The sequence below is a fragment of the Dipodomys ordii genome, unplaced genomic scaffold, assembly GCF_000151885.1.
Source record: "Dipodomys ordii isolate 6190 unplaced genomic scaffold, Dord_2.0 Scaffold209, whole genome shotgun sequence".
NCBI lineage: Eukaryota > Metazoa > Chordata > Mammalia > Rodentia > Heteromyidae > Dipodomys > Dipodomys ordii.
In genome coordinates, this window is record NW_012267425.1 from 1,497,746 (window position 1) to 1,523,779 (window position 26,034).

Below are 26,034 nucleotides of genomic sequence, written 5' to 3' on the forward strand. Positions count from 1 at the left end.
AAAAAAAAAAAAAAGCCACACAAGTAAATTATATTGGACAGTATAAGTCTAGAGCAGTGGTTCTTAACTGGAGCCAGTTTTACCCCCTACAATGGACATTTTGTCCATATTTCTAGACATTTTTGTTTGTTACAATTAGGAGATGCTGTTAAACAGTATACAATACACAGGAAATCGCCTTTAGCAAACAATGTTCTGACCACAGATGTCAATAGTGCTGAAGTTGAAAACTTGTGGGCAGAACTTCACATCTACTACCTTCTCTGTGACAGATACGAGAGAATAAACTGCTGCATAGACCGAAAATGAGGTTTGACCATAGGATAGAGGGGGCCCAGAAGGCCCCAGAGAAGACAATAAGCCCCTTTCCCCATTAGGCAAGCAACAGACATATCCTAAGCCAGTATGTACTAATCCATGAACCAGTCCTAAGATGGGTTGAAGCTGTACCCTGTTCTCAGTAGGGACATGGAAGGTTGGTGCAGGTAGCATTGAGCTAGCAGTGATTCCTAAGTTAGTCTGTATCTCTGGTTGCTTCCCTCATCCTCCAAGCACAGCTTGTCACTAGTGGCTGGACCAGCTGGGACTATAGCCCCTGCCAGCTCCTTGAACTGGAGAATGAACTTGCTGTGAAGAAAGGGGTTAGGTTAAGCAATGATCAGTCAGACCAGAAACTTGCACATTTACTTGCAGGCTGTTCTCAGTACCTCCAGGTGGAGCTGTGGATCAGGGTCAAGCCTCTCATTTGACAGCTTCCAGGAAGGTGGAAATTGGAGCTATGCACTCTTCCTTTTGGACTTTGTGTCTTGAATGTTGGTAGGCAGGAACTGTCTACCACTTGAGCCACACTCCTAACCCTTTTTTTGGCTCGTATTATTTTTCAGGATCTTGATTTTTGTCTGGGCCATCCTGGACTATAATCCTACTATTTATTCTTTTTAAAAAAATTAGGGTTGGGAATGTGGCTCAATGGTAGAGTGCTTGCCTAGCATGCATGAAGCCCTGGGCTTGATTTCTTAGTACCACATAAACAGAACAAGCTGGAAATTGTGCTGTGGCTTAGGTGGTAGAGTGCTAGCCTTGAGTAAAAGAAGGTTAGGGACAGTGCTCAGGCCCTGACTTCAAGCCCCAGGATTGGCAAAGAAAACAAATTTTCAACTTTTTTTAGTGGGGCTTGAAGTCTGAGCCTGGGTGCTTTCACTTAGCTTTTTTGCTTACGGCTAATATTCTCTCACTTGAGCCATAGCTCCATTTCTGACTTTGTGGTGGCTAATTGAAGGTAAGTTTCTCAGCCTGGCTTTGAATCTCAGTCCTCAGCTTTCAACCTACTGATTAGGCATGAGCCATCAGTACCTGGCTTATTTATAATTATGTAGATGAGATGATAGGCAAGCACCATTGGGCCCAGGTTTTTCTTGGTTGAGGTGGGGTCTTGTGAACTTTTGCTAGGATAGGCTTCTTGCCAAGACAGATACCCTCCTGTTCTCTCCCTCCCAAGTAGCTATGATTATAGACATGAGCCATCACACCTGGCCTGCTAAGTGTCATACTAGAGAGTGCCTTTCTGGGGCTCTTGTTTACCAGCTCTTGTCTGCTAGAATATTATGGAGCCCTTCTAACCCACAGGGTACAGACCAGCCAGACCCTTCTGGAGTGAGCTGTTCTGTTTAGCCTTTTGGTCAAACCTGCTTTTTGCCAGCAATCAGCTGTGAGGATAGTTCATACTTGTGTGATAGAAAGCTTGTGCTCAGTGGTCAGAGGAGCTAGAGTTGATGTGTAAGGTGGAGCTTGTAACAACCACAAGAGCAGGTAGGAGTCAGTGTTATAGCCTATCCTTTGCCTGCTGATGTGCTCTGGCCATGCTGTTCTTTCTTCCGGCTTGGCCAAAGGTCAGAATGGTTCATAGTGACTATGACAGGCAGGTTGACATGGTAAAAGTATGGCTTGGAATCATTCTGGGATTTGGATTCTGGTTTAATTACTGGCTAGGTATGTGACCTGAAGTAAGTCACTTCACCTTTTCTAACCTTTTCCCCTGTCCTTTGAAGCAGAGATGGGGTATAGGTATCTCTGCTTTATCATATCACATTCTCAATGCCTCCCATAGTGCCTCCCATGCAGGAGATGATATTTAGTACCCAGTAGGTATTATCAGTCTGTGGTGATAGAGATTGGTAGAATTTTTTTTCCTCTTGTGTAGGTGCTTGGCCCAACTTACATGGTGTGATTCAATTAGTGACTCTGCTGTGTGGCCAGGACTATGGACTGCTGCTGGAAAAGGTTGTTTAGGATGGAGTGCAGATTTTGGTCTTCATATCTCTTAGACTGTCTCTCTCTTTATCCATCCATTTCTCCATTGGCTGCCACCCTTTCTTAAGAATACATACATTAGAAAACCACTTCAGATGTAGGCATCAGGGAAATTACTCTGAAAACTCCATTGATTTCTAGTTTCTGCAAGCCAGATTCACCCAGCTGTAGTATGTTGTGTCATTTGGAGGCTTAGTCTTCCACTTAGCTGGGCTTTGAGAGGTTCCCTCTGAATGCATCCCACTGGCTTCTTTCAAATACAGAGACTATCTTGCCCAGTCTCTTAATTTAGGCCAAGGTAGTTTCTCCCTTACACTCTAAGAACAGTTAATGAACTCTTTTGGAACTGGATGCTGAGCAGATGAGTCCCCCTTTCCTCATTTCTTCAAAGCCTAAAGCCTGGCACTAGTGATTCATACCTGTAATCCTGGTAATTCAGGAGGCTGAGATCTGAGGATTGCTGTTCAAAGCCAGGGCAGATACATCTGAGAGACTTATCTCCAGACAACCAGCAAAAAGCCAGAAGTAGAGATGTGGCCCAAGTGGTAGAGCACCAGCCTTGCAAAAAAGCTAAGTAAGAAGCCGGGCGCTGGTGGCTCACGCCTGTAATCCTAGCTACTCAAGAGGCTGAGATCTGAGGATCGCAGTTCAAAGCCAGCCCGGGCAGGAGAGACCGTGAGACTCCTATCCAATAAACCACCAGAAAACCGGAAGTGGCGCTGTAGCTCGAGTGGTAGAGTGCTCGCCTTGAGCTGAAGAGCTGAGGGTCAGCACCCAGGCCCAGAGTTCAAGCCCTGCAACCGACCCCCCCCCCAAAAAAAAAAAGCTAAGTAAGAGCAAGAGGCTCAGAGTTCAACCCCTGTAGCAGCACACGCACCAAAAAAAAGCCCATTGTTCTGGCAGGATTCCCTTTCTCTGAGCCCTTCTGGGTGGATCTGATTTGGGTGGGAGGAGACTGGTATGTTCCCACACAGCAGTGTCTATAACCATCTTTGTGGTTTAGTTCTCTCCCTGGGCTGGAAACTGAGCTTCTCAATCTCGGTTCAGTGCATTTCAAGGGAGGACCTTGCAGCTGAGCTCATTTTTAAAAAATAATTTTGGTGGTTCTCCAAGGGCTCTGAGCACCATTCTCATCCTCCTGGAGGCACTTTTTTTCTCTGATTCCTTGATTCAGTGCCACATGTACCTAGCAGTTACAGCTCCACCTCTTACTGCTGCTAAAGTGGGTTACCAGAATGTTTTAGTTGTAGTCAACTACTCACACATTGTCTCTTCCCATGTTGTCTGACCTTCTTTAGTTGCTTTCCACCATCTACTTTACCCCAGACACTCAGATAGCATGTTTCAAGAAAGAACCCTCCCCTGAAACATAGGTCAATCATAACACTCTCTTCACCTTAGGTAGGAGGATGCTACACTCCTCTTTTTTGTCATGGGGCTTGAACTCAGAGCCTTGGTGCTGTCCCTGAGCTCTTTTGCTCAAGGCTAGTGCTCCACTACTTTGAACCATGGCTCTACTTCCAGTTTGAGCGCCAACTAATGGAGATATGGGTCTCACTGGGGATTTTTCTGCCTGGGCTGACTTTGAACCACGATCCTTAGATATCAGCCTCCTGAGTAGCTAGGATTATAGGCGTGAGCTGCTGGCACTTGGCTGCTGCACTCTTCTTGATCTTTTGCTGACCTCTGCCTTCGGGACAGCTGGGATCTAGCCCTCATTTTCTACAGCTTCTGTGTACCTGAAGGCTGAAAGGAAGGCTGAACAGCTGTGCTGAAAGGGACTTGGGGAGTTCTTTTAGGGTGACCTTTCTTGGGTCTTTCTTGGTAGCTTTCCAAGTCCTAATTGACTCTTCCTGTTTCAGAGCTTCCTTGTTTTCATGGCTATAAGCTTTTGAGAATAATAGTCCTATGCTTTGCTTGAAGCCTTCCCTGGCTCTTGGTATCTCCCAGGTTGACCACTTTTCTTTCCACTATAGAGGCATATTTACTTTGCTTCCTGGCTATGCTATGCAGCTGTCCTGGGCTGTGGTAGTAGAGTCAGCAGGTGGCGCTGTGACAACAGGCTCTCACTTGAATGGGGGCAGAGACAGAAGAGCTTGGGTGCACAGCTTATGTCCACAGGGATGTTGTCTCACCTGAGGCCCCCTGAGGACCACAACATGCTTCTTCCCTACTTCCTGTTAAGCCTATGTCTTCATCCTGTTTGCTGAAAGGAGTATGTACAGACAGTTTGTGAAAAGTGCTCACTTGTGAGCCATGTCTTTCTCCACTTGATATGGTTGGCCCTGTTTCTCAAGAGTCTGGAGAGAGAGATTCTGTTTCTTCTGCCTTCTCTTGTTTACTCAACCTTTTAGAAAAGCATGATAGCCCTGCTCAGCGTCCAAGAACATTTTACTAGGAATGCCAAGTTGAGTTCAGGTATTTGGGGCTGACATTTGTTTTCCAAGGACACATCTGGATTCCATTAGGTTTTGGTTCTCTAGCCTTTTCTTCTGTCCTTGGATGCAGTTAGTATAGACACTGGGCCATTTTGTCAGTGACTCTAACTTTAGGAGATTCCTTTGGCTCCTAGGTTCTCACCTGTGCTCTGTAAATGAATAGCTAAGAATAGTTAGCTGGGTGACACTCTAGGCAGGGCTTGTTAAAGCAGAGAATGATGGAACATAACGTGACAGGAAAGAACCTGTGCAGAGTTCAATTTTGCAGGTTGACATAGTTGAGCTATTGAAGCCTGGAAATTCTGAAGCTAGTCCTTGTTCATTAGGTGTCATGCTCAGCTTTGGGGCTACCCCATTGAGAGTGCCTAGAATGGTCTATGTGGGGTGGAGGGTCACTGAAGAGATTATCAGGTAGGATCTGGACAGGTGACATTAAGTGAAGGAGCAGTAAAATGTTCCAGAAGGCTGGCAAATTCTAGTGAACCCATGGCATAGGGTTTAGTCACTTTACTGGGAGCACAAGGGAATCTGGGGATGCAGGACAGAGCTTTAGTCTGTCCCCAGCTCATGGTGGTGAATCACTTTTCCCCTTTGCTTTGTCAGCTGCCACCTCAGCCACAAGCCTGGCTTGCTCACCAACATGGGTCTGAACCAGTGCCTTCTCACTGCTGTCTACTCTTTCCTCTGTTGCTAGATAAACTGGTAAATGCTGTGTCTTCCTATATACTCCCATCTGCTGTGCCAGATCTCCAGGTGGACATAGGTGTAGCAAGAAGAAAGGGCAGGCTTGGGCCTGACAAGCAGTCTCAACACATTCCCTCACCTGTCAGAGAGTGCTTCCTATGCTGGGAGTGGGATGAGGTAATCTGTAAGGCCCCTTTTCATTGTGCCAGCTATGAAGGCGTAGATATGAAATAAATGTACAGGGCCAGCCTGAAGGCATTCATAGTTTTAATAGGGCATCCAGACATATGGACAAATGAGTAGGATGCATGGGCTTATAAGAACCACACAGCTGAATGGGGTATGCAAGAGGCCATCATAGGAGCTACAGAGGGTGCCTCCCTGACTAGGGACAGGCAGTGGATCAGGAAAAGCTTTGTCAAGGGAGGTAATAATTGCACTATCTAGGAAGAACATCATAGCCCAGAGTACTAATGTGCAGATTGAGGCTTGGCATAACCTGAGGATAACAGTGCTTGGCATCACCTGAGCAGTGGCTTGACCAGCTGGCTCTGGTCTGCTCTAGGGTGATTGGGAATGCTGTATAGTTGCTGATGGGGGGGAAGCACTAGGCACTAGCAACAAAGATGAAAAGCAGTTGTCCTGTTTAGTGTTGACATAGAAGGCATTGGTTAGTGGCTTGGGCCAAGGGGCAAAGCAAGGAGGAAAAGCATTTGAGATTGCTCCTGTGCCTGCCATCACTTGCTGTCATCCCAGGTGTAGTAAGAGCCCATTTTGGCAGGCTGTGGTAGGAATGTCTCTGGGGACAACAGGAGTCAGTGATCAGTGGGATAGGTAGTAGATAAGGCTGTTTTGAGATAAGATTGGCCAGATGAAAGTTCAGGGTACAGAGCAGATTCTTAACGAACAGAGTAACCTGTAACCAGGTAGTGGGAGAGAAGAGCCAAGGGACATCTTGAAGATGACCTGTTAGCAGCAACAGATGCCACAGAGTACATGTCCTGGGAGGACTCTAGGGTTATTGTAGGTTGGGGTAGTTAGGGTGGGTGGCACCAGTGGTCCTGTTGATGCCATGTTAAGGACAAGTCATGGGTGGGAAGGAGAGAGGTATAGAGAGGTTTGGTGTGGCGACTGTAGGAAAGAGGTTGTTGGGGGAAGACAGCACAGCAGGTAAAATTATGTACCCTTAGATGGGTTGTAGGTACAACTCCAACATCAGATGGTATGAAAGAACTGTTAGGACTGTGGTAGACAATGGGGGATGTCTGTCTTTGGAAGCCAGCCAGGCATTCCGGGAGGTAGAGAATGTTCATGACAGCCAGAGAAAGGGGAATCAGGACCTGGCTGGTAGAGGGGCCCCAGCAGTTGAATGTCTGAAAGCTGAAGGCCAGGAGTGAGGCTGAGCAGGGCCGTTATTGTGAGCAAGAGACTACCTAGGTCCTGCACTGGATTCGATAGGTATCTCAGTCTTATCTAAGAAACCCTAGTTCTCAGTAGCTGAGGAAGACTTGAGAGAGCACTGAGAAGAGCTAGACCCTTGCTACTCTGCTCTTGTTATCCTACCTTGGATAACTGAGACTGGCTGTAGACATTCCTTATCAGTCAACTTCCCAACCTGGTGGGTGTGAGGTAGTAACTCTTGGTCTTCTCCACTCATCCTTGCTGGGTCCTGATGATGTACACATGCCCCATCTCGACCAGCAGGTGGCACAAATACACCCTCCCCCATTTCCAGCTGGGAGGAGGGGCCTCTTCCTCAATACCACAGAGACCTGTTTAGGAGCCAGAAGCTCTGTGCTGGGTTTTGTGCTCGTCACACTTGCCTTTCTGGCCTTTCCATGACTTCTGCTGCTGTGAATCAGGCCCATGGTTTCTCAGTGGTTCTGGGATGCTTGGTAGCTCTACCTTCAGGGCTGTAGCCCAGTGGGGGGCAGGCTGGTGGGCAGCTGGGGGCTGAGACAGGGAAACCTGAGCCCTTAGCCACGAGGTCCCAGCTGCTAATTTTAGAGAGCACATGTCACTGGAAACTCTGCTCTCCTGCCAGGAATCAGCAGCCTGGTTCTCCCTGTGTTCCAGGGGCCCCTGGGAGCCTCACCCCAAACCAGGAACCACATGGGCACCTCCATCCCATAAGTATACTCCCCAAAGTGAATGCCCTGGCTCAGGCAAGAAGAGAGCTTTCTTGCTCTGAGCTCCTCATCTCCTTGCCTGCTTGGGCCACAGGTGGGAATGGGCAAAGCCTACCAATGCCTGGCAGAACCAGAGAGGCCACCAAGGCTGTTGCTTCTGTTTCAGGCACTTTGGTTGAAGTTCCCTGGAGCAATTACTTTCTTCCTTTTCCCCCAGACCTCCACATATGCCTTGTCTGACTCTATAAGAGCTGTGGCTGGACTGGGCTCTTTTTGAGGCATGTGGAGAAAGCATCCCTTCATCTTGACTGACTGAGCAGTCATTTTCTCAAGGCTGCAGGGAAATCCTTCCCTCCACTCCCTGCTATCCCATTCTTGCTGCTCAGGGACTAGCATCTGCTGATCCAGCTGCCACCTGTTTGCCTCTCAGCTGTTTTAGGCAGTGGGCGCTTGGCCTTGAATCTTTTTCTTTCGCCTCTAGTTCAAGACCACCTCAACATGCGCACTATTATATAACATATGGGGCAGCTGGCTATGTGATGGTTTGGGAAAAGAAAGTTTCCTATCTTATGTCAGGACCTGGAATCTGTTCCCCAAAGAGTTAAGAAAGTATAATTTCTTTTTTCCTTTTTTTTTGTCAGTTGTGGGGCCTGAACTCTGGGCCTGGGCGCTACCCCTCAGCTCTTCAGCTCAAGGCTAGCGCTCTACCACTTGAGCCACAGCACCACTTCTGGTTTTCTGAGTGGTTTACTGGAGATTAGAGTCTCATGGACTTTCCTGCCCGGGATAGCTTTGAACCATGATCCTCAGATCTCAGCCTCCTGAGTAGCTAAGATTACAGGCGTGCTGGCGCCTGGCTAGGGAAACTAGACTTTCTTAACTGTGGTTCTGAAGATAGGCTTTAGAGTCACACAAACCAGAGTTGAAATTCTAGCCATATCAGTTTCTGATTCTTGACTTTGAACATGTTACCCTTCTGAGCCTCAGTTTCCTTCTCTGTAAAGTGAGGACAATAGTAGTAACTACCTCATAAGATAGATATGAGAATTCTGCCTCGTATTATTAGCCGCCATTGTTCCTTTATGGAGGCAAGCCTGGCCTTGCAGGGAGGAAACTGCTGGGCCTTCTTTGGCATGTCCAGGCCCTGACCTGGAAAGTGAGCGTTCTAGGACCTCATGCCATCTTTAGTCTATGCCCTGGGTGTCCCCATGCTCCTGCTTCCAACCCCTCCCCAAGGCACCTTGCAGAGTCCAAGGCTGGCTGTTTGGGGGCATTGGCAGATGCCAGCTCCCAGGCCCCACCTTTCCTCTCATGTTGCCAGGTCTAGGCTGGAGGCAGGCTGGGGCAGGTAGCAGCCAAGGAGAGATCCTGCCAGCCACTTTGCTTTCTTGCTTCTTCTCACTTCTCCCTTTTTGTAAACAATTACAGCCTGCTTAGACGCCTGGTGACTCTCATCTCCCAGCAGGCCACACTGCTGGCCTCCAATGAAGCCTTTAAAAAGCAGGCAGAGAGTGCTAGTGAGGCTGCCAAGAAGTACATGGAGGAGAATGACCAGCTAAAGAAGGTGAGCCCACTTTCCTAACCTAAGTGGGATGCCTGGGCTGTTATTCCTCAGGGGCCACTGTTAGGTTGTCAGACTGGTACCTGTATGAGACTACTGCTGCCTGAAAATTTGGAATTGTATAGAGGCACAAAGGGGAAGTTGTCATTGGGTGTATGTGGTGGGGGGTGCCCTCTGCTCATGGTTACGTAGTAGAAAAAGGGACATTCTTTATCCATTCACTGCTTCCAGTAATACTGTGCCCTGAGGAGATATGTCATCATGAGCCTGGGCTCTGTGCTAGGACCCCTGGCATCTCAGAGATAGCCCTTCTCCAAAAGATTGACATCAGCCATACCTTCAGCAACATAAGGCTTATGTATCCCTCAGTTTAGAGAAGCAGAAACTGGGTTGTTGGCCAGACCTTGAAAGCTTGTCAGGAGGTGGGGTAGGTATGGGCCAAACTTTAGAAGGAGATAAATAGATTTGGGAACATAGGTAGGACACACTGGATAGGCAGGGGCAACTTTAGGGCTTATGGGCTACAGTGAACTGCTGGAGCCTGGGAAAAAGAAATAGTGGTTAGTGGTTGGGGTGGCTGACAGAGGTCCAGATTAGCAGCAAGTTAAGTCATTGGACACACCCATAAACTCCATAGAACTTTTTGAGTCTTGCTGGTGAGGAAGGAGGTAGAGCCAAGGGCCAGAACAGGCAGAGTATGTAGTTTGTGAGCTGTAACAGGTTGCCCTCTGGCCCCCTCCTTTCTTCCAATGGCCAGCTACACTACTCTCTGGCCTTTGAGAGCAAGTAGTAGCCCATTGACATTTCTGAAGGGGCAAGAGCAAGTAAGTGCCCAGAATAGACTGAGGAACCACAGCTTGGTGGATAGCACTGGGAGGGAGCCTTGCTTTCCCTTCTTACTGAGTAACCTGCCCTTTGACACTTTTTCCAGGGAATTACTGTAGATGGAGGCAAGTTGGATGTTGAGGATGTTGAGGCAAAATTGGAGGAAGAGAACAAGAACCTGAAGGCTGATGTGAAGAGGCTAAAGGATGAATTGGACAGCACCAAACAAAGTGAGGATTGCCCTCTTGTGTTGCCCCCTCCATCCCTGGGTTTAGAGCCTCCATTCCCACTACTGCTCCTCTTGTACCAAAGTGTGTATATATATTTTTTGTTTGTTTGTTTGTTTGTCAGGGGACTTGAACTCTGGGCCTGGGTGCTGTCCCTAAGCTCTTCAGCTAAGGCAAGCACTTTACCACTTGAGCCATAGTTCCACTTCCGGTTTTCTGGTGGCTAATTGGAGATAAGAATCTCACAGACGGGCTGGGAAGGTGGCTCAGTGGTAAGAATGCTTGCCTTGCATGCATGAGGCCCTGGGTTCAATTCCTCAGCACCACATAAGCAGAAAAAGCCGGAAGTGGCACTGTGTCTCAAGTGGTAGAGCGCTAACCTTGAGCTGAAGAGCTCAGGGCTGGTGCCCAGACCCAGAGTTCAGGCCCCAGGACCGACCAAAAAAAAAAGAATCTCACAGACTTTCCTGCCCAGGCTGACTTTGAACCTCAATCCTCAGATCCTCCTGAGTAGCTAGGATTGTAGGTGTGAACCTCTGGTGCCAGGCATGTACCAAAGTATTAATAGAACATCCTTTATGTGCAAGCTCAAGAGTTGAGTGAAAATACACAGAACCCTATTCTTCCACACCTAAATGTGGCTGAATTTAGCACATAGCTAAGTGAGATGCAGCAGTTGAATAGGCCTTGGAGAAGCCCTGGCAATCATCTCACATGCTTTAGCATTGCTTACCCGGGGATGTTCCTGTTGAGAGGCAGACAGGGTTAGCCTTGTTGCCTTGGAGCTGAGAGCAAAAGGAGTGGGAATGGACATGAATTTATGTAGGTTTTTCGTTTTTGTTTTGTTTTTTTTGGGTCCGGTCATGGGGCCTGAACTCGGGGCCTGGGTGCTGTCCCTCAGCTCTTCAGCTCAAGGCTAGCACTTTACCACTTGAGCCACAGCGCCACTTCCGGCTTTTTTGTTCTTTTGCTTATGTGGTGCTGAGGAATCGAACCCAGGGCCTCATGCATGCAAGGCAAAGCGCTCTACCACTGAGCCACCTTCCCACCCCCTTATATAGGATTTTCTAAGCTGTGAACTAATCTACCTTTCTTTCCCCATCCCTAGACATAAGCCCATTTAGCACTGTAGGCTTTAGCTGTTGCTACTCTGAAAACCTGCAAGGTATTGCTATCATTGTGGGTATTGCTTTGAGACTGAGATTTTGCTCTCTGCCTCCCTAAAGGTCACCAGTAGGGTTTCCTTCATTTAACGACACCAAAGGGATCTTAAGTTTTTGTTTTGTTTTTCCTTCATATAGCTGTTTGGTCATCTCTTCATTGTATCCCTGCTCTGGAGGTCTGAAAAGGCAGATGCACTTTATTTAGAAACACTGGATATTGCCTGTGCAACCTCATTTGAGACAGATTCAGGGCAGTTTCTCATGTTTTTAAGCCAGCAGGGTTTTTTTTTTCCTACTAGTCTCAGTCTCCTGTCTTTATCATTTATATCATTTCCAGAGCTAGAGAAAGCTGAGAATGAAGCTCTGGCCATGAAGAAGCAGTCTGAGGGCCTCATCAAGGAGTATGATCGCCTGCTGGAAATGCACGCCACGCTTCAGGTCAGCTTCTTCCCTTCTTGTGTAGGTGTGGGTTAGAGCAGTATTTCTATATGTGGGGAACCTGCTTCACCCTCTTTGGGTCTTGTAAGTGTTCTGGGTTGTAGCAAGCCTCCTTCACTGCTAAGTCTAGGGCTAAAGCCTATCTAGTAGCCAGAATCTTTTTCTCTTGTCAGGTAGTATGTGGCATAGCACTAGATAGCCAAGGTAGCCCTCAGCAGGTGACTATGTGTGCACTGGGTCTTATCTTTGAGGAATTCCTCTTTCCAGGCTATATTCAGCCGTGAAGTATGAAACCTAGTTAGGAATATACTTGGGTGAACCCTTGGGATTAGCTACTTGCCACCTCTCCTGTGGGGCTGGGGGGTGATGTGGGCAAAGCCTGAGGAAGATGAGGAGAAAGCCTCAAAGGGCACCTGTTAAGTAACAGATATTAATTGCTGCCCTTACCTGCTGCCCAAGGCCTGGTGTCCGTCTTAGGCTAGTCTTAGAACTGCAGGCTAGCTAGAAGCTCAGATATTCTAGAAGTTGAGGAGGGGGAGAGCTAGTTAAGTACCCCTAAGTTCCACAGCTCTCATTGGTGTTTGATAGCTTGTTTGGACACCAGAGTGAACTAGGAAAAAGGGCCTAGTCCCATAGGGGTTCCTGCACCATTAGTGTGAAGGAGCTGAGTTTTGAGGGGAGCTGTGCAAGGTATACAAAGTTGAAAAGGGCCTGAGTTGCCACTTGAAAGCTGGCCAACCATGTGTTGGGGAGGAAGTCTTGTTTCTACTCTATGGTAAAGGATTCCAGCTGTTCCCTTTTACCCCCAGAGCTTAGCCCACACTGAGATCCTAGCAATTCTGTCCTAGCAAGTGTTAAGTTCAGAGCCTTTCCTAACATAGGAAGCATCAATATTCACACTCGAGCAAGTTTTTGGGTGCTTTGGGTGGGGTGCCTTGCACACTTGAATATCTGTCATTTAGAGAAGGGAACTCAACTGGGCCTCTGGGCAATAGGGCTAGAAGTTAAAGGAGGTAGGCCCTGCCAACTTAACTGCTTTGTCCCTTTCCAGGCCTCGGTTGATGGTCCTACAGACAAGAAGGAGGAGTGAGGGACTGCCTCCTTCCCTGCCTGCAACCAGCTTCCACTTGGCCTGTGCTTGCTGTCCTGGAGGCCAATTCTTTCCCTTGATTTTTCAGTTCACTCCCCCCCATCCCCTTCCTTAGCTTGTTAGCTCATCATCTTGGCTCTTTTCCACTCTACCAGCATAGCACAGGGGGACCTGGTTGTCACTAATTTGCCATTGTTCTGCCTGACTGGGCCACTTCCACTCCTTTGAGTATGGCACTTGTGACCTGGCCAGTGTCAGAGCATCTTTTGTTTTACAATGTTGACATGTTCTCTTGTCCTGCAGGAGGCCTGTGAAGCAGGCTGACTTATTTCTTCTGCAGGCAATAAAAGTTATAATGCATACAAGATACTTGTGTACAACTGAGGCTACAGGGAGGATTCTTCCTTTTTCAAAACTCCAGAACTTCCAGAAAGGTGCAGCCAGGGCTCTGTGTGGCAACCCTTTTTTCCTTGAGTTTGGTTCCAGCTCTGGAGACGAGGGTCACACTTGCCTTCAAAGGCTGGGACAGGCCCCACTTTATACCTCTTGGGGAGTATCTGTCCTGTCAGTCTTCCTGGGGATTGGCAGCTGTCCCAGAAGCTTGATAAACCAATAGGACTTCCTGGTGGCAGACATGCCTGCCTTCTCTAGGTTCCTGTTCATCACATTCGGGACAGATATAATGTGGCAGAGCGCCACCAGTCACTCCCTGCCCTACCCCCTCCTGAAGGTTTTGCAGCATAACCTCTGACTAATGCTGACTGGGAGAGGAGACATGTCCTTGCCACTGACCTAGAGCTGGCCCAGGGCAGAGTGAAGCAGTGGAGACATGCTGCAGAAGGGTCAGGGCCCTTCTACTGCCTCCAGCCCTGAAGACATAGAGTGTGGTCTTTCACTGGAACTGGCTTATTGACAGTTCCCCTGGTGGCTTCCTCTAGTCAGTCATGCATGGTCAGCCTGCAGTTGAGCTTCTCTCCAACACAGCACAAGGGCTCTGTCTTTGCTGAGGTGCTTGTCCTCTTCCCCTGCCCCCTGCAGGTTCTCTGCCACACCTATATGTGAGAATTCTGGGTGGAGGGACGGGGGAACAGACCAAAGGTGTGTGTCTCGGAATTGGGGTGACTCCTGAAGATTAATACTGGCCAGGTAGCTAATAGTCCACCCCAGCTTGTTGTATCTGGGTCCAGGCCAGAAGCTGCTTTCTCAAGCATCCTATCACCTTTCCTAGCACTCAAGAGTATGGCTGCCTTTTAAGAAGTCCACACCTTTCCTAGCAGTCTGAGAAGTGGTGCCCATGGGGGTGGAACATTTTGGTGACGCCTTCTGATTGCTATGCCAAGGGTTAGACCTAGTCCACTTTTCCAGGAAGGAAACTCAGGGCCTCCCTGAGTTCACCCATCTGTGCTTCAACAGGCTAAAGTCCAGACAGCCACTCCTGCCATTCCACTCCAACCTTTGCAAAGCCCATCTCTGGCCTACTTTCCAGGGCATCCCCATTTAATGGGGAGAATGATAGGGATAGTCCTATTTTCTTTGTTTGCTTTCCCATTGTCCTCATTATATTTTATGTACCTTAAGGACTAAGACCACTTCTTTTGTTGATTTCCTGTCCTAACTGTTAGCAAGCAGGCAGATTCCAGAGTAAACAGCCCTACCTGCTAGTATCTAGTTCAGACGATAAACCCCCATGATGTTGTCTTTTTGTGCTGTCACTGTTTTATGTGTCTTTGATAGCAATGTGGCAGGTAGCTTGGAGGGCTTTTGGCCTGATGGGTAGAAGAATGGACCAGAGCTCTCATCTCAGGCAAAAGATATAACTGAGAGCTCTTCAGGGCTAGGTGTAATCCCAAAGGAGAAGGGATAGGCTCTAATGGTTAACACTGGGGCTGCCAGCTCTTTCTGGAGGGCAGTTGTTTGGGAGCAGCTTGGTATAGGGGGGTTTGTGCACAGTGGGAAGAGTCTAGTGGACCCTTACTAAGGGCCTTTGCAGCTAAGAAAAGCTGAAGAGACTTATTAGCAGGCAAGTGTTCTGGAAGTGGCATTGAAGTTAAAAGGGTCAGGGTTCTGTGGAAGGAGAAACACAAAGAAAAATTGGAGAATGCTACACAACAGAACTAGGGCTGCCTGGTCATAACTCCTGCCCAAGGTGTGACCTGCTGCATCTACAGATCTGTCTGGACTGACTGATCACTATTTTTTTTCTTTTTCATTGTAACATACAACAAAATATCATTTTCACCATTTTTTTTTGGCCAGTCTTGGGCTTGAACTCAGGCCCTGCTGTCCTGAGCTTTTTCATTCAAGTTTAGTGCTCTACCACTTGACCACTGCTCCACTTCTGGTTGGAGATAAGAGTCACAGACTTTCCTGCCCTGGTTGGCTTTGAACCACAATACTCTGATCTCAGCCTCTTGAGTAGTTAAGGTTACAAGCATGACCCACCATCGCCCATCATTTTCAAAGGTATAGTTCAGTGACATTGAGTTGAGCACATTATTGTGCAACCATCACCCCTAACCCATTTGCAGAACTCATCTTCCCACACTGGAATTCTGTTCCTACTAAACATTAAGAAGTCCTCATTCCCCTCAGCTCATGGTATCTACCCTTCTATTCTGTCTCTGGATTCAACAATTTAGGGGCTTATATGTGGGATCATGTAGTGTTTGTCCATGTTTTTCCATACATTTTTTATTTCTATAAAGGTAATGTATGGAGAGGTTACAATTACATAAGGCAGATAAAGAATTCATTTCTTTTTGGACAGTGTCGCTCCTTCCCTTGCTCCCAGTTTTTCCCTCCTGTCCCTACCCGCAAGTTGTATAGTTCATTTTCAACATAGTGTCTAGAGTGTCTAGGGAATACTACTGCTGCATATAATCACCCTTTCTCCAATCATTTCTAGAAAGTGCCCCCTTTACTTTCCAAAAGACAGATGAACAAATGACAAAACAACAAAAAAAGCTTGTTTCCATTTCTTGGAGTTCATTTCGGTAAAAATATTTGTCCTTTTATGATTGCGTTGTTTCACTTAGCCTCATCATGTCAAGGATCACTCATGGAACAAGACAATTCCTCCATTTTCTTTTCCTTTTTTTGGGGGGGGTCAGTTGTGGGGCCTGAACTCTGGGCAAGGGTGCTGTCCCTCAGCTCTTCAGCTGTAGCCTAGCACTCTACCACTTGAGCCTCAGCCCCATCCAGCTTTTTCTGCTTATGTGGTGCTGAGGAATGGAACCTAGGGCCTCATGCATTCAAGGCAAGCACTCTACCACTGAGCCACCTTCCCAGCCCCGAATTCCTTCATTTTTAGGGCTAAAATTCCATTGTACAGACATCCTTTCTTTTGTTCTTCCATTCATCTGCTTATAGACCTTAAGTTCCTTTTATTCCTTTTTAATCCCACTCAAGTCAGGCTTTTGTGCCCCTCCACTTAAACTTGTTCAGGGTTCTGAGATCTTGCCATACCAATAAACATGCCACAGCATCACTATCCTTGACTGGCCACTTCCTCTCTGAGCCTTATGGGCCATCTAATGCTTGGGCCCCATTTACTGATACACCCATTCATACCTTCCCTCAGCCCATTTAGACTCATCTGTATATGTAGTAAGAACCTCCAGGGTTTTTTTTAGCTCTAGGCTAGACTTGATGGAACTGCAGACTCCCATGTCCACGTGCCAACTAAAAATCTCCACTTGGATGACATTTCCCAGATGACATGCCCAAAGCCAACTCACAGTTATACCCTGCAGGACCTGGCAACACCTCTCTGGCATTTGCCTAAACAACTCTCAAACTGGTATCAGTCCTACAGTCCCTGTTGGACCCAGCCCTTCACCTTCAGATCTTGTCTTCTGGCAACCTTTCTATAATCTTACTTGGGAGATAGATCTGAGGATCACAGTTCAAAGCCAGCCCAGCCAAGAAACTGATCTCCAAGCTGTGTTTCAGCTGTGATTGCCATCTTTGAGCCAGAAAAGCAAAGGGACAGTGTCTAAGCTGAGCTCAAGCCCCACCCAGTACCTGTGCAAATTCTAATACTCATAACTATACCCACCCTTCTTGTTGCATTTGCTCTGTAAGCAAGCAAGCTTACCGTCACCTAAATCTGTCTGCTTCAGGGGACTAGGGCTTCCTTCCCTGCTAAAGTCTCTTAGAATGGGGCTTTTTTGTCTTGGGTAGGGTTTGAACTCGGGGCCTAGATACTGTCGTTGAGCTCAAGGCTGGCATTTTACCACTTGAGCCAGATCTACTTCTGGCTTTTTGCTGGTTAATTGGAAATAGGAGTCTCATGGACTTCCCAGCCCTAGGCTGGTTTTGAATCACAATCAGATCTCAGCCTTCTGAGTAGACATACAGAGGTAAAGTCACAAGCACCCAGCCTAGACTGGGGCCTTAATGTAGGCAGGTGGAGCTGGTTGAAAGTCCCCATGCCTCTTGCATACTCAACCTGCGCTGCTGCGGGCCTCCCTCTCCCCCCCCCCCCCCCCCCCCCCCAGCAGAGGCAGAGACAAGGCCAACTTTGGAAAATGATGTGTTTTTATTGCTATGTTTGCAGTGGCTTTTTAGCACAGTAAGAACGTCCTCCATAGGCCCATCCCTCACCTGGCCCCACCCATTAGGCATAAGTCTATCCCCTTAGGGAGAGATCCTTTCTAGGGGCCACTCAGCTGTTTGGGCTTGATAGGACACAGATGTGGGTTAAAGCTGCTACACGGAAGACTGGAGATAGGAAAAGTACATCAGCCTTTAAGCTTGGAGGCCGGAGCCTGGGATCCCTTTCCTGGGCTGTGCCCATGGATGATCCCTGCAGTCAGGCCCAGCCCAGGGAGCAGGGTATGGGCTAGCCTGAGCATGCCAGGTGAATAGTCCCAGATTCCTGGAACTGAATGACAGCATCCCCACCCTGCAGACTTAAGTGCAAAGGGGCAATGTGAAGACACCCCCTATGGCTCCCACCAAGCACTTTCCCACCCCATTTTGGGGCTGGAGAGTACATCCACACACATCCATACAACATACTCTCACTCAACAGCCTGAAGCTTGAAGCTTTGTTTTGCCTATGAAAATTAGATCTATAAATTCACACTCCTTGGCTAGGGGCAAAGAAGGGGAGGGGCTGCAAGGAAGGGAGAAGGTAATGAAAGGATGGTTCGGGCTCTTTTCTGTTTAGAAATATACAAGCAGAAATCTCACTCCTCAAGTTTTTATAAAATGTGCAAAATACAAGCCTCCTTGGCTCAGAGGCACCATTTACATCTGGTATTCACCTTCGCTAAGAGAAAGATCTATGTCACATACGCATATACGCTCACACACTCACACAATTGATATTGGTGGCTGTTGGTGCAGGGACCAGAAGGTTCCCTTGCTGTCTGGCTCTCTGAGCTAGAATAGGGATAGGGATAGGGGGTCTAGTCCAGCTGAAACATTTGAAAGCCTTGGTTCTGCTGCTTCTCCCTTGCCTCTTCCATCCTGCTTCACCCCTCACCCCCCCCTCTATTCCCCAAGCTGCCACTGCTGCTTTTGGGGTGAGGGCATACTACAGAGCAGAGCCTGGGAGGTAGGCAGAGTGGGCTAATGGTAAGGAGGTGGGTCCTAGGCAGTAGGGGAAGGGTGGGAGGTAGAGCCTGGGAGCCTTGTGTGGACTAGGTTGGCTAGGGGCTGGGGGGAGGGGAGGAGAGGCATCTATTTTTGGTGGGTTGTGATATTTTTGGCGTTTTATTAAAAATGGAAAAAAGTTATTTTAGCACTCATAGTGCTTTTCTCCCCTCCCCCCCAGGCAGACCCCAAAACTCAAGGAAAGGCAAGCCCCTAGAAGGGTGGGGTAGGGGCTAAATAAAGCAGGGGCTGCTATGGCTACCAGAGGATGAGCTGGTGATGTGAGCTGGGGGTGCATGTCACATGACACTCTCCACCACAACGACCTTGCTGCTCTCAGACACTGGGGTCAGGGTGGTCAGGCCCCTGACATCTGCATCCTGAGCTCTGTACTCCAAGTGGTGGAGGCCCCAGATAGGCTGGGTCAGGTGCTGCCAACGCTGTAGGAGAGGATGACATGTTTACTCCCCTCATCCAATGGTCACTTTCTTCTACCTCTTTCCAGGTCCCACTAGCTTTAGTCAGGGCAACCTCCCCACCCATCCCACGCCCGCCTGTGTTCAAGTTCTACTTGCTACAAAGAAAGCAGGGTTGATTGAGCGGGCTCTCTGCATGGAGTGAGGGAAGTGAGATGGGTCCCTGCTTTCTGTTACCACCCAAGGGCATAGAGGGTCAGCTTTCTTCCATCCACCCCCAGGTGGAGCTGGCCAACTTTTCCTGTGGAAGTAGGGATGGGTGAGAGCCTTACCTCTGCTATAGTTCCCTTGGCCCTAAGGAGGCATCCCAGCAGATGAAGGGGCACACACAGCATCGAGGAGAGTGCGAAGGCCCAGCCTATGGCCTCACCCCACCATGGGTATACATAGGTATTATTGTAGACCAGTGGCTTGTAATATACAACGTTGAAGATGAAGATCCCCTACAGTTACATAGAAACATCTGCTGTCACCAGGGCCTCCCTCCACACCAACTCTCCTACCCAGCTTTCCCCAGCCCTTACCATGCAAACCAGCGGGGTGAAGAAGGACCAGCACCATTTCATCCAGGGGCAAGGTCGGTACCCAATCATACATGCAATGTCATCCATGAAGCGGTCGGCTCCTGTAGTAAGGTAGTGGGGCCAGAATTGGAGATCACCTGCCCTACTCATCTTTCCCCACGACCTCCCTGCCAGCCCAGTCCTATCTAGACTTACCATAAACCCAGGCCACTACCACACATTCCCAAAAGGCTTGCCAGAGCAGGGTGGTACCACTGGCTGAGTAGTAGTCAAACAGCTGGAAGACATACATCCCGCCCTGGGGGAAAGGAGCAGGTCAGGAAAGATGACAGCAACTAGCCCCAGACCCCTTGGCAGTCCCCCCACTTGCTCCCACTCACATCTGTCACCATGGAGAGATCGATGACAAAGCAGAGGACGCAACAGAGAGCCACAGAGATCTCCCTTTGGAAACGGAAGTAGTAGGAGGCCGGGAGGAGGTCCAAAATCCCAGTGATGAAGCCTTCCACACCTACAAACTGTGGCCAGGGCAGCTGAGGCTTAGCCTCTTAACCCCATCCCAATACCTTTCCCAGTTTGTCAGGCCCTGGTCACCGATACCACCCCTGCCCTAGAGCCCCCTGCAAACCTGGCTATCCAGACCAAGCAGCAGCAGCATGAAGAAAAACAGGGCAGCCCAGAGCGGGGCCACAGGCATTAGTGTGACAGCTCTGGGGTAGGCGATGAAGGCCAGGCCGGGCCCTAAGGGTGAAGGTACAGAGTGAGACCCACAACCTATGCATACCTGAGCCTGCCCAAGATGGTTATCTCCCCTCCCCTTGCAGGTACCAGAGTAGACAAAGCACCCTACCATATCCATGTGTCTAGGCATGACTGGGCCCATTTAGGTATCTGACATGATAGGTCTGGAAAATGCCAATATGCTTATTATCCTCAGCAAGGGTCCCACCCCCATGCAAGCTGGGTGCCTGGCTTAAACTCCTGTTCCTGGGCTCCAGCGGCTGTTGCAGTTACAGGTCACCATTTGAGGTGATATAGTAGAGGCTAGAGAAGACCCTCATTTTCTGAACCCAACATTCAAGGAAAGACATTGCCTTCCAACCCTTGGAGCTCAAGAGATAATAGCTGGGGCTGGGAAGGTGACTCAGTGGTAGAGTGCTTGCCTTGCATGCATGAGACCCTGGGTTCAATTCCTCAGCACCACATAAGCAGAAAAAGCTGGAAGTGGGGCTGAGGCTCAAGTAGTAGAGCGCTAGTCTACAGCTGAAGAGCTGAGGGACAGTGCCCAGGCCCAGGGTTCAGGCCCCACGGCCGACAAAAAAAAAAAAAAGATAATAGCTGTGCTACACAGTGGCCCAGAACAATCTAACCATTTAGATTGAAATTGTCTATCACATTTTAGAATTTGTTTGCATGGGTGTCTGGATGTGTATTAAATCAGGAAATGGGCTGAAGCTGAATGGCTTTACCTGATTCTGCCACCTTGGAGATGTGCACACCCTGCTCTGTGGCCATGAAGCCCAGGATGGAAAAGACCACGAAGCCAGCAAAGAAACTGGTACCACTGTTGATGAGTGCCAGGATGATGGCATCCCTAGAAGTAGAGAGGACAGATTGGGCTGTTTAGGCTGCCTACTGCTCCCAGGTAGGGGGCAGAGCAGGGCAGGCAGGGCAGAGGTTGGTGATGCCTACTTGTAGCAGTTATTGTTGAAGCGGTTGTAGCTTCCCAGGGCTGTGAGGGCCCCCAGGCCAATGGCATAAGAAAAGAAAATCTGGGTCCCAGCATCTATCCATACCTGGAGGAATGAATAGGCCAGGAGAGATGGGGCATGAGGAACCCAGCCTGACAGATCCAAATCTCCCACCCCATGCTGCTGCATAACCTCCTCTCCCTCACCTGAGGGGACCCCAGCTTTGACCAGTCAGGCTTGAGATAGTAGATGATGCCATCCAAGGCTCCAGGCAATAGCACTCCTCGCACCAACAGCACGACGAGGACCACATAGGGGAATGTAGCAGTGAAGTACACGATCTGGGGAAGAAGCTACTCAGAGGGGCTCGGGGGCTCACTCCCCCTAAGTCCCCCAGCGTGTCTGGCTGCCCACTCCCAGCCCTGCTGAGAAATGGATGGCCTAAGTAAGCCTAAGTCAGTCTTCCCATACTACTTGCTTAGAGCTCAGGAGGGAAGGCCACCCATAACCCCCATTCTACTTCCTTCCCTGGACCCAGAGGTCCCCCCAGGGGAAGCTAAGGGTGAGGCTGGGGTCCAGGCAGTCCCAGTGCAAGCACTTGTCAACAGCAGAGGGAAGAGAGGAGACAGGGAGGGCCATGGCTCTCTGGGCAAGGGCCTCTAAGTATGTATAATGTTCCCTCTATTTTGTAGGGAAGAACATCCATGGGAAGGGTGCAAACCTGCTGAGCTGAGTGGCAGCACTGGGGAGGCTTTTAAGTTGTCTTTTGTGGGGAAGGGAAGACGTGGGACTTGTGAAGATTGAGGTAAAAGGGCAAGGACAGCCTGTGGCACTGTGGTATAGAGCCCTGTGGCCCCAAACTCCAGATCATCCTTGTGAGAGAGCTGGCAGTTTTAGTAGTTGGGGATTGTAACTGGGGCAGTCAGTGGCAAGAAAAGGATGGATAGGGATGCCTCTTTGCCCAACATCCCAAGCTCTAGGGGCCTTGCTGGGAATGAAATGTAACACACCACAGTCCTCCAGGGAACTGGCAAGGTGGCACAGCTCAAACAATCTCATTATGTGACTATTCATACATCTGTCTTCATAACTAGACAAGGAACTCCTAAGGAATGTGTAGAGAATGACTTTTCTGAGGGCCTCAGGGTCAGAGAAGCAGGGGAGACCGCCTCTCCACAGACTAGGGCCAGCCAGACCACCAAGCAGACTAAGGCAGTGATAGGAATAGGGGCATGAGAAAGTAAAAGGATGGAACTGATGGACACAGGGCAGGGACAGCTACTGCCTTGGTTTCTGTTCCTTAGGACAAAAAAGCTGCAGATTCCTGAATTTGGTAGGAAGGATTTACCCCTAATATACTTGGAAAAATGGACCAAGATTTAAGGACTCCAGCCCAGGCCCACTCACCTCCTGTTGCCAGTGATCCTTGAAGGCATATACCTCCCCAATAATGTCACCCGCACTGCTTCCTACTTTACCTTTCCTGTTGACTTGACCCCTTTCCACACGCAGAAGTATACCAGCACCCAGCAGGCAAGCAGGCACAGGGTCACTTCCCAATTGAGGGCCCCTGGCACCTCCAGCCCTGCAGAGAGCCGCAAGACTTTGTTCCTAGCAGAGGTAGAGGGGAGAGAGAAGGCACCTGAGGGTTGTGCCAGCAGAAGGGCCCAGCAGCTGGAAAGTGCTCCAGCAATTGGTGGCTCCTCCTTTCCTGAAGCCTTGACCCAGGCTCTACCATGAGCCTGAGAGCCCCTGCCAGTGGAAATGGAACTGTCAGCTTGGCCCTAGGCCACACATTCACACATGCAGCCCCAGCTCCCTGACCAGGCAGCCATGACAGTATGATAGTAACGAATGTGGCTGATGAGACAAGACCCACTCAGCTTCTGGGTCTGGGCTGGGTATTTCCAAAGCAATGGGAACATAGGCCATGTGTGAGGAACTAGAGGGTTGGAATGGGATAGGCATGGCCCAGAGGCATCTGACTCACTCCCAGAACTCGATGACAGGGGACCGGCGGTCAGCAAGCTGGTCACATGTGAGGTTGGCCAGGGTGGCATTGGCACAGTCTTCGTGGCGAAAGATCTCCACACAGTCAGGAGTGTTCCAGGTATGGCCACATGTGGCCCAGGGCAAAGTGGTGGTGAAGGACTTTACCAGGTAATAGAAACCCCAGGCCAGCACCATGATGTAGTAGGTGTTGCAGTAGAAGACGATCACCATGGAGGCATAGCCCAGGCCTGGGAGACAAACCAGCAGTTTCCTTTCCAGACCTCCCCACCATCCCCATTATCCCTCCCCCCCACACACACTTTGAGGGCTGGCACTGGTCCCCGCAGAGGCATTAATAGCTTGCTCCCTTCCCTTATCCTACCACCAAAGCCTTCACCAAGTTTCTCCAGTTCCCTTGTGTAGGTGTCCAATACTGGGCCACCTCACAGCCTGCCCTGTTATCTGGTCACTATGTCCTGTTGATTCTGCCATCACAGAAGTCCCAGACAGAAGGCAAGCCTCCACCTACCCCACCCTAAGTGGCAGCTGGAAAAGCTTTCTAGTAATCTGAGGTGTGAGAGATGGTCATCCCTCAGTGGGTAACCCCATCAAGTCACCACCTCTCTTGAGCCTAGCTTCAAGGACAGTGGTAGGACCTCTGGAGCAAGCCAAGCGTGTGCTTATTATCATGGCTGCACCTGGTCCATCCTTGCCCTTGTGAGGAGGGTCAATCCCCTGCTCTAGTCTCTACTTCCAAGTTCACTGTGATCTACATGTCCTTCTGGCTAGTTCTTCGCTAAGGGATGGGGGAGGAACTGCCTGGCCCCAGGCCTGGTATTCAGATTTCTCAAGTGGAAAATATTGAGAGCTCTGTTCCCTAGCCCTCACTCAGCATTGGAAACGGGGAAGAGGGTGAGGGTGGGAACTGGCTCAGGGCCACTCACCTTTGAATAGGGGACAGATGTTCCAGACGTTGATGCTGCCAGCCTTCATGAACTGGCCCAGTGAGATTTCCAGGAAGAAAATGGGAATTCCTCCAACCAGGGCGATCAGAACATAGGGAATAAGGAACACACCTGGGACAGGAAGCAGAGTAGGCTCAGGGGAGAGCAGTGCAGTGCAGTTCCTTATCTACTTGCCCAGGGAAGCTCTCTTGTGCTACCAGGGTACTTGGCCCAAACCCATCAGCTAACTAGCCAGCAAAGGCTCCAGAAGGCCTAGGCGGTCCAGGCAGAGCCCCGGTTCTGTCCTCCACCCTGGTTCTGTTGACTTCCCACTAGGTGAATCAGTGTTGAGGCGGCCACTGACTCAGAAGCTCAAGGTGAAACGTCTTGGGAGACAGCTCTGGCTCTGTTGTGAAGACAGCCATAACAGTACCTTGGCCATTAGAACCCTGTTTCCTGGTCACAAGGACCCTTCCAGAAGTTCAATCCTTATGGACACTTAATAGGCATGGAGGATACATGGACTCATGCATACATCCCTTGTGCCACAGTTGTGTCTGCCAGGCAGTACAATAGTGGAAGGGACATGGGCGAGGGTGCCAAGGCTGGGTGCTGAGGCCTAGGGGCTTGTCACAAGAGCAATGAGGTCCTGACTGGCACCTGTCCAACCCCTTACTTCCCCCCCTACCCCCCCACGCAGTTCTATAGGGCCTCTACCCTTGCCTCAGGCCCAGCTGTCTCCACTACTCAATAGCTAAATTGACTGCAGCTTGCCCTGCTCCCGCCCCCGTATCCTTCTTGTGTGACCTTGGGTAAAAGCCTAGCTTCTCAGACTCGGTTTCCCACCCATCACCTAAACTGCTTCAGCTTCTCAGCAACCAGTGTTGCTTTGCAGTCACAGGACACACTGGTGCCCATTGCTGTTGCTAAGCTGGGCTTCGGCAGCTGGGCAGGCAGGCATGGGGTGTGCATGCAGCATGTCCAGTGGCGGCGCCAGGCAGGCCAGGCCGCAGGCTTCCCAAACCTGGCTCCAGCACCCAGTGTTCCAGGCTCAGGCCAGAGGGGAGGGAAAGGGAAGAAGGGAAGCGAAGAGAAGAGGGAAGGGAGGGCATAAGGGAGGGACAGAGTGGCCCATTGTGTGTGTGTGTTCCTGTGTGCACACGTGGGGGGCCTGCACAATGTGTCACTTGTGTGCCTGACCCGTGGGGGCAGCCAGGACTCCTCACCTCTTGGAGCCTCCCCCTTGTACTCCCAGGGTCAGGGGCAGTGAGGGTGGGGACAGCCTTCCCATTTTACCCCAGTGGCCAAGCACCCCTGCCTTGGAATTGAGGAGTCTAGCGGGCAGCCCCTCAGTTTACGCAGGAGGCTTTCTGACTGCCTCCCTCCCCCCTCCCTCCGCCAGGCACATGACTGGTGAAGGGGGTGGAGGCCGGCGCTGGATCGTCGAGTGCCAGGCCACAGCGAGGAGGTACCTCGGCCCCCAGGCTCCCTGGGGGACCTCTCCACCCCCTGGACTTCGCCCCTCCATTCCGGTGGGCCGCGGCAGGCTGTGGGAGGAGGGACAGGCTTTACTCACCTCCGCCGTTCTTATAGCACAGGTAGGGGAAGCGCCACACGTTGCCCAGGCCCACGGCGAAGCCCACGCAAGACATGATGAAGTCCATCTGGCGTGTCCAGGTCTCGCGCGGTGGCACGGCGATATGGCCGACGGGCATCCCCGGGCCGGCAGGGCCATCGCCCTTGGCCGGGGCCCCATCGGGCCCGGATGCGATGAGGGGACCCTTCTTCTCATCGCCCGACACGCTGTAGATGCCGTTCTCGGCGCTCTTCTTCGCCATGGCCCCGGCGGGCCGTACGGCCAGGCCGGGGGGTCGCGGCGCCTTGAGGGGGACAGGCGGGCAGGGGACTCCGGCAAAACCCGGAGGGGTGGGCCCCGAAGGC

The 26,034-nt window shown here is 50.1% G+C and overlaps 2 protein-coding genes across 3 annotated transcripts in view; one reads left to right on the forward strand and one right to left on the reverse strand.

Annotated features, from left to right (window-relative positions):
* Positions 1 to 13,242, forward strand: part of Bcap31 (B-cell receptor-associated protein 31) — a 35,466-nt gene extending 22,224 nt beyond the window's left edge. For both annotated transcript variants that reach the window (XM_013035400.1, XM_013035399.1), the window contains exons 5-8: positions 8,990 to 9,125; positions 10,054 to 10,177; positions 11,675 to 11,775; positions 12,827 to 13,242. In XM_013035400.1, coding sequence (XP_012890854.1) covers positions 8,990 to 9,125; positions 10,054 to 10,177; positions 11,675 to 11,775; positions 12,827 to 12,865 — 400 coding nt within the window. In that variant the 3' untranslated portion in view covers positions 12,866 to 13,242. The remainder of the gene's footprint in view (positions 1 to 8,989; positions 9,126 to 10,053; positions 10,178 to 11,674; positions 11,776 to 12,826) is intronic.
* Positions 13,243 to 17,386: 4,144 nt separating this feature from the next.
* Positions 17,387 to 26,028, reverse strand: Slc6a8 (solute carrier family 6 (neurotransmitter transporter), member 8). Its single transcript, XM_013035396.1, has 13 exons — positions 25,670 to 26,028; positions 24,094 to 24,225; positions 23,148 to 23,397; positions 22,636 to 22,768; positions 21,364 to 21,498; positions 21,159 to 21,262; positions 20,936 to 21,060; positions 20,095 to 20,207; positions 19,847 to 19,984; positions 19,662 to 19,764; positions 19,467 to 19,567; positions 19,215 to 19,385; positions 17,387 to 18,906 (listed from the first exon to the last, which is right to left on the reverse strand). Exons 1-13 carry the CDS (start codon positions 25,929 to 25,931, stop codon positions 18,766 to 18,768), a joined length of 1,908 nt encoding a protein of 635 aa, XP_012890850.1. The 5' UTR covers positions 25,932 to 26,028; the 3' UTR covers positions 17,387 to 18,765.
* Between the last annotated feature and the right edge of the window lie 6 nt (positions 26,029 to 26,034).

Excerpts from the sequence above, each read along its gene's own strand:
- Slc6a8 (XM_013035396.1), bottom strand. The coding sequence starts at position 25,931 with ATGGCGAAGAAGAGCGCCGAGAACGGCATCTACAGCGTGTCGGGCGAT. Across the intron at positions 21,263-21,363 it reads CAAAGCTGGGGTCCCCTCAG|GTATGGATAGATGCTGGGAC; the intron begins GTGAGGGAGAGG and ends TCATTCCTCCAG. Across the intron at positions 19,985-20,094 it reads TGCTTGGTCTGGATAGCCAG|TTTGTAGGTGTGGAAGGCTT; the intron begins GTTTGCAGGGGG and ends CCCTGGCCACAG.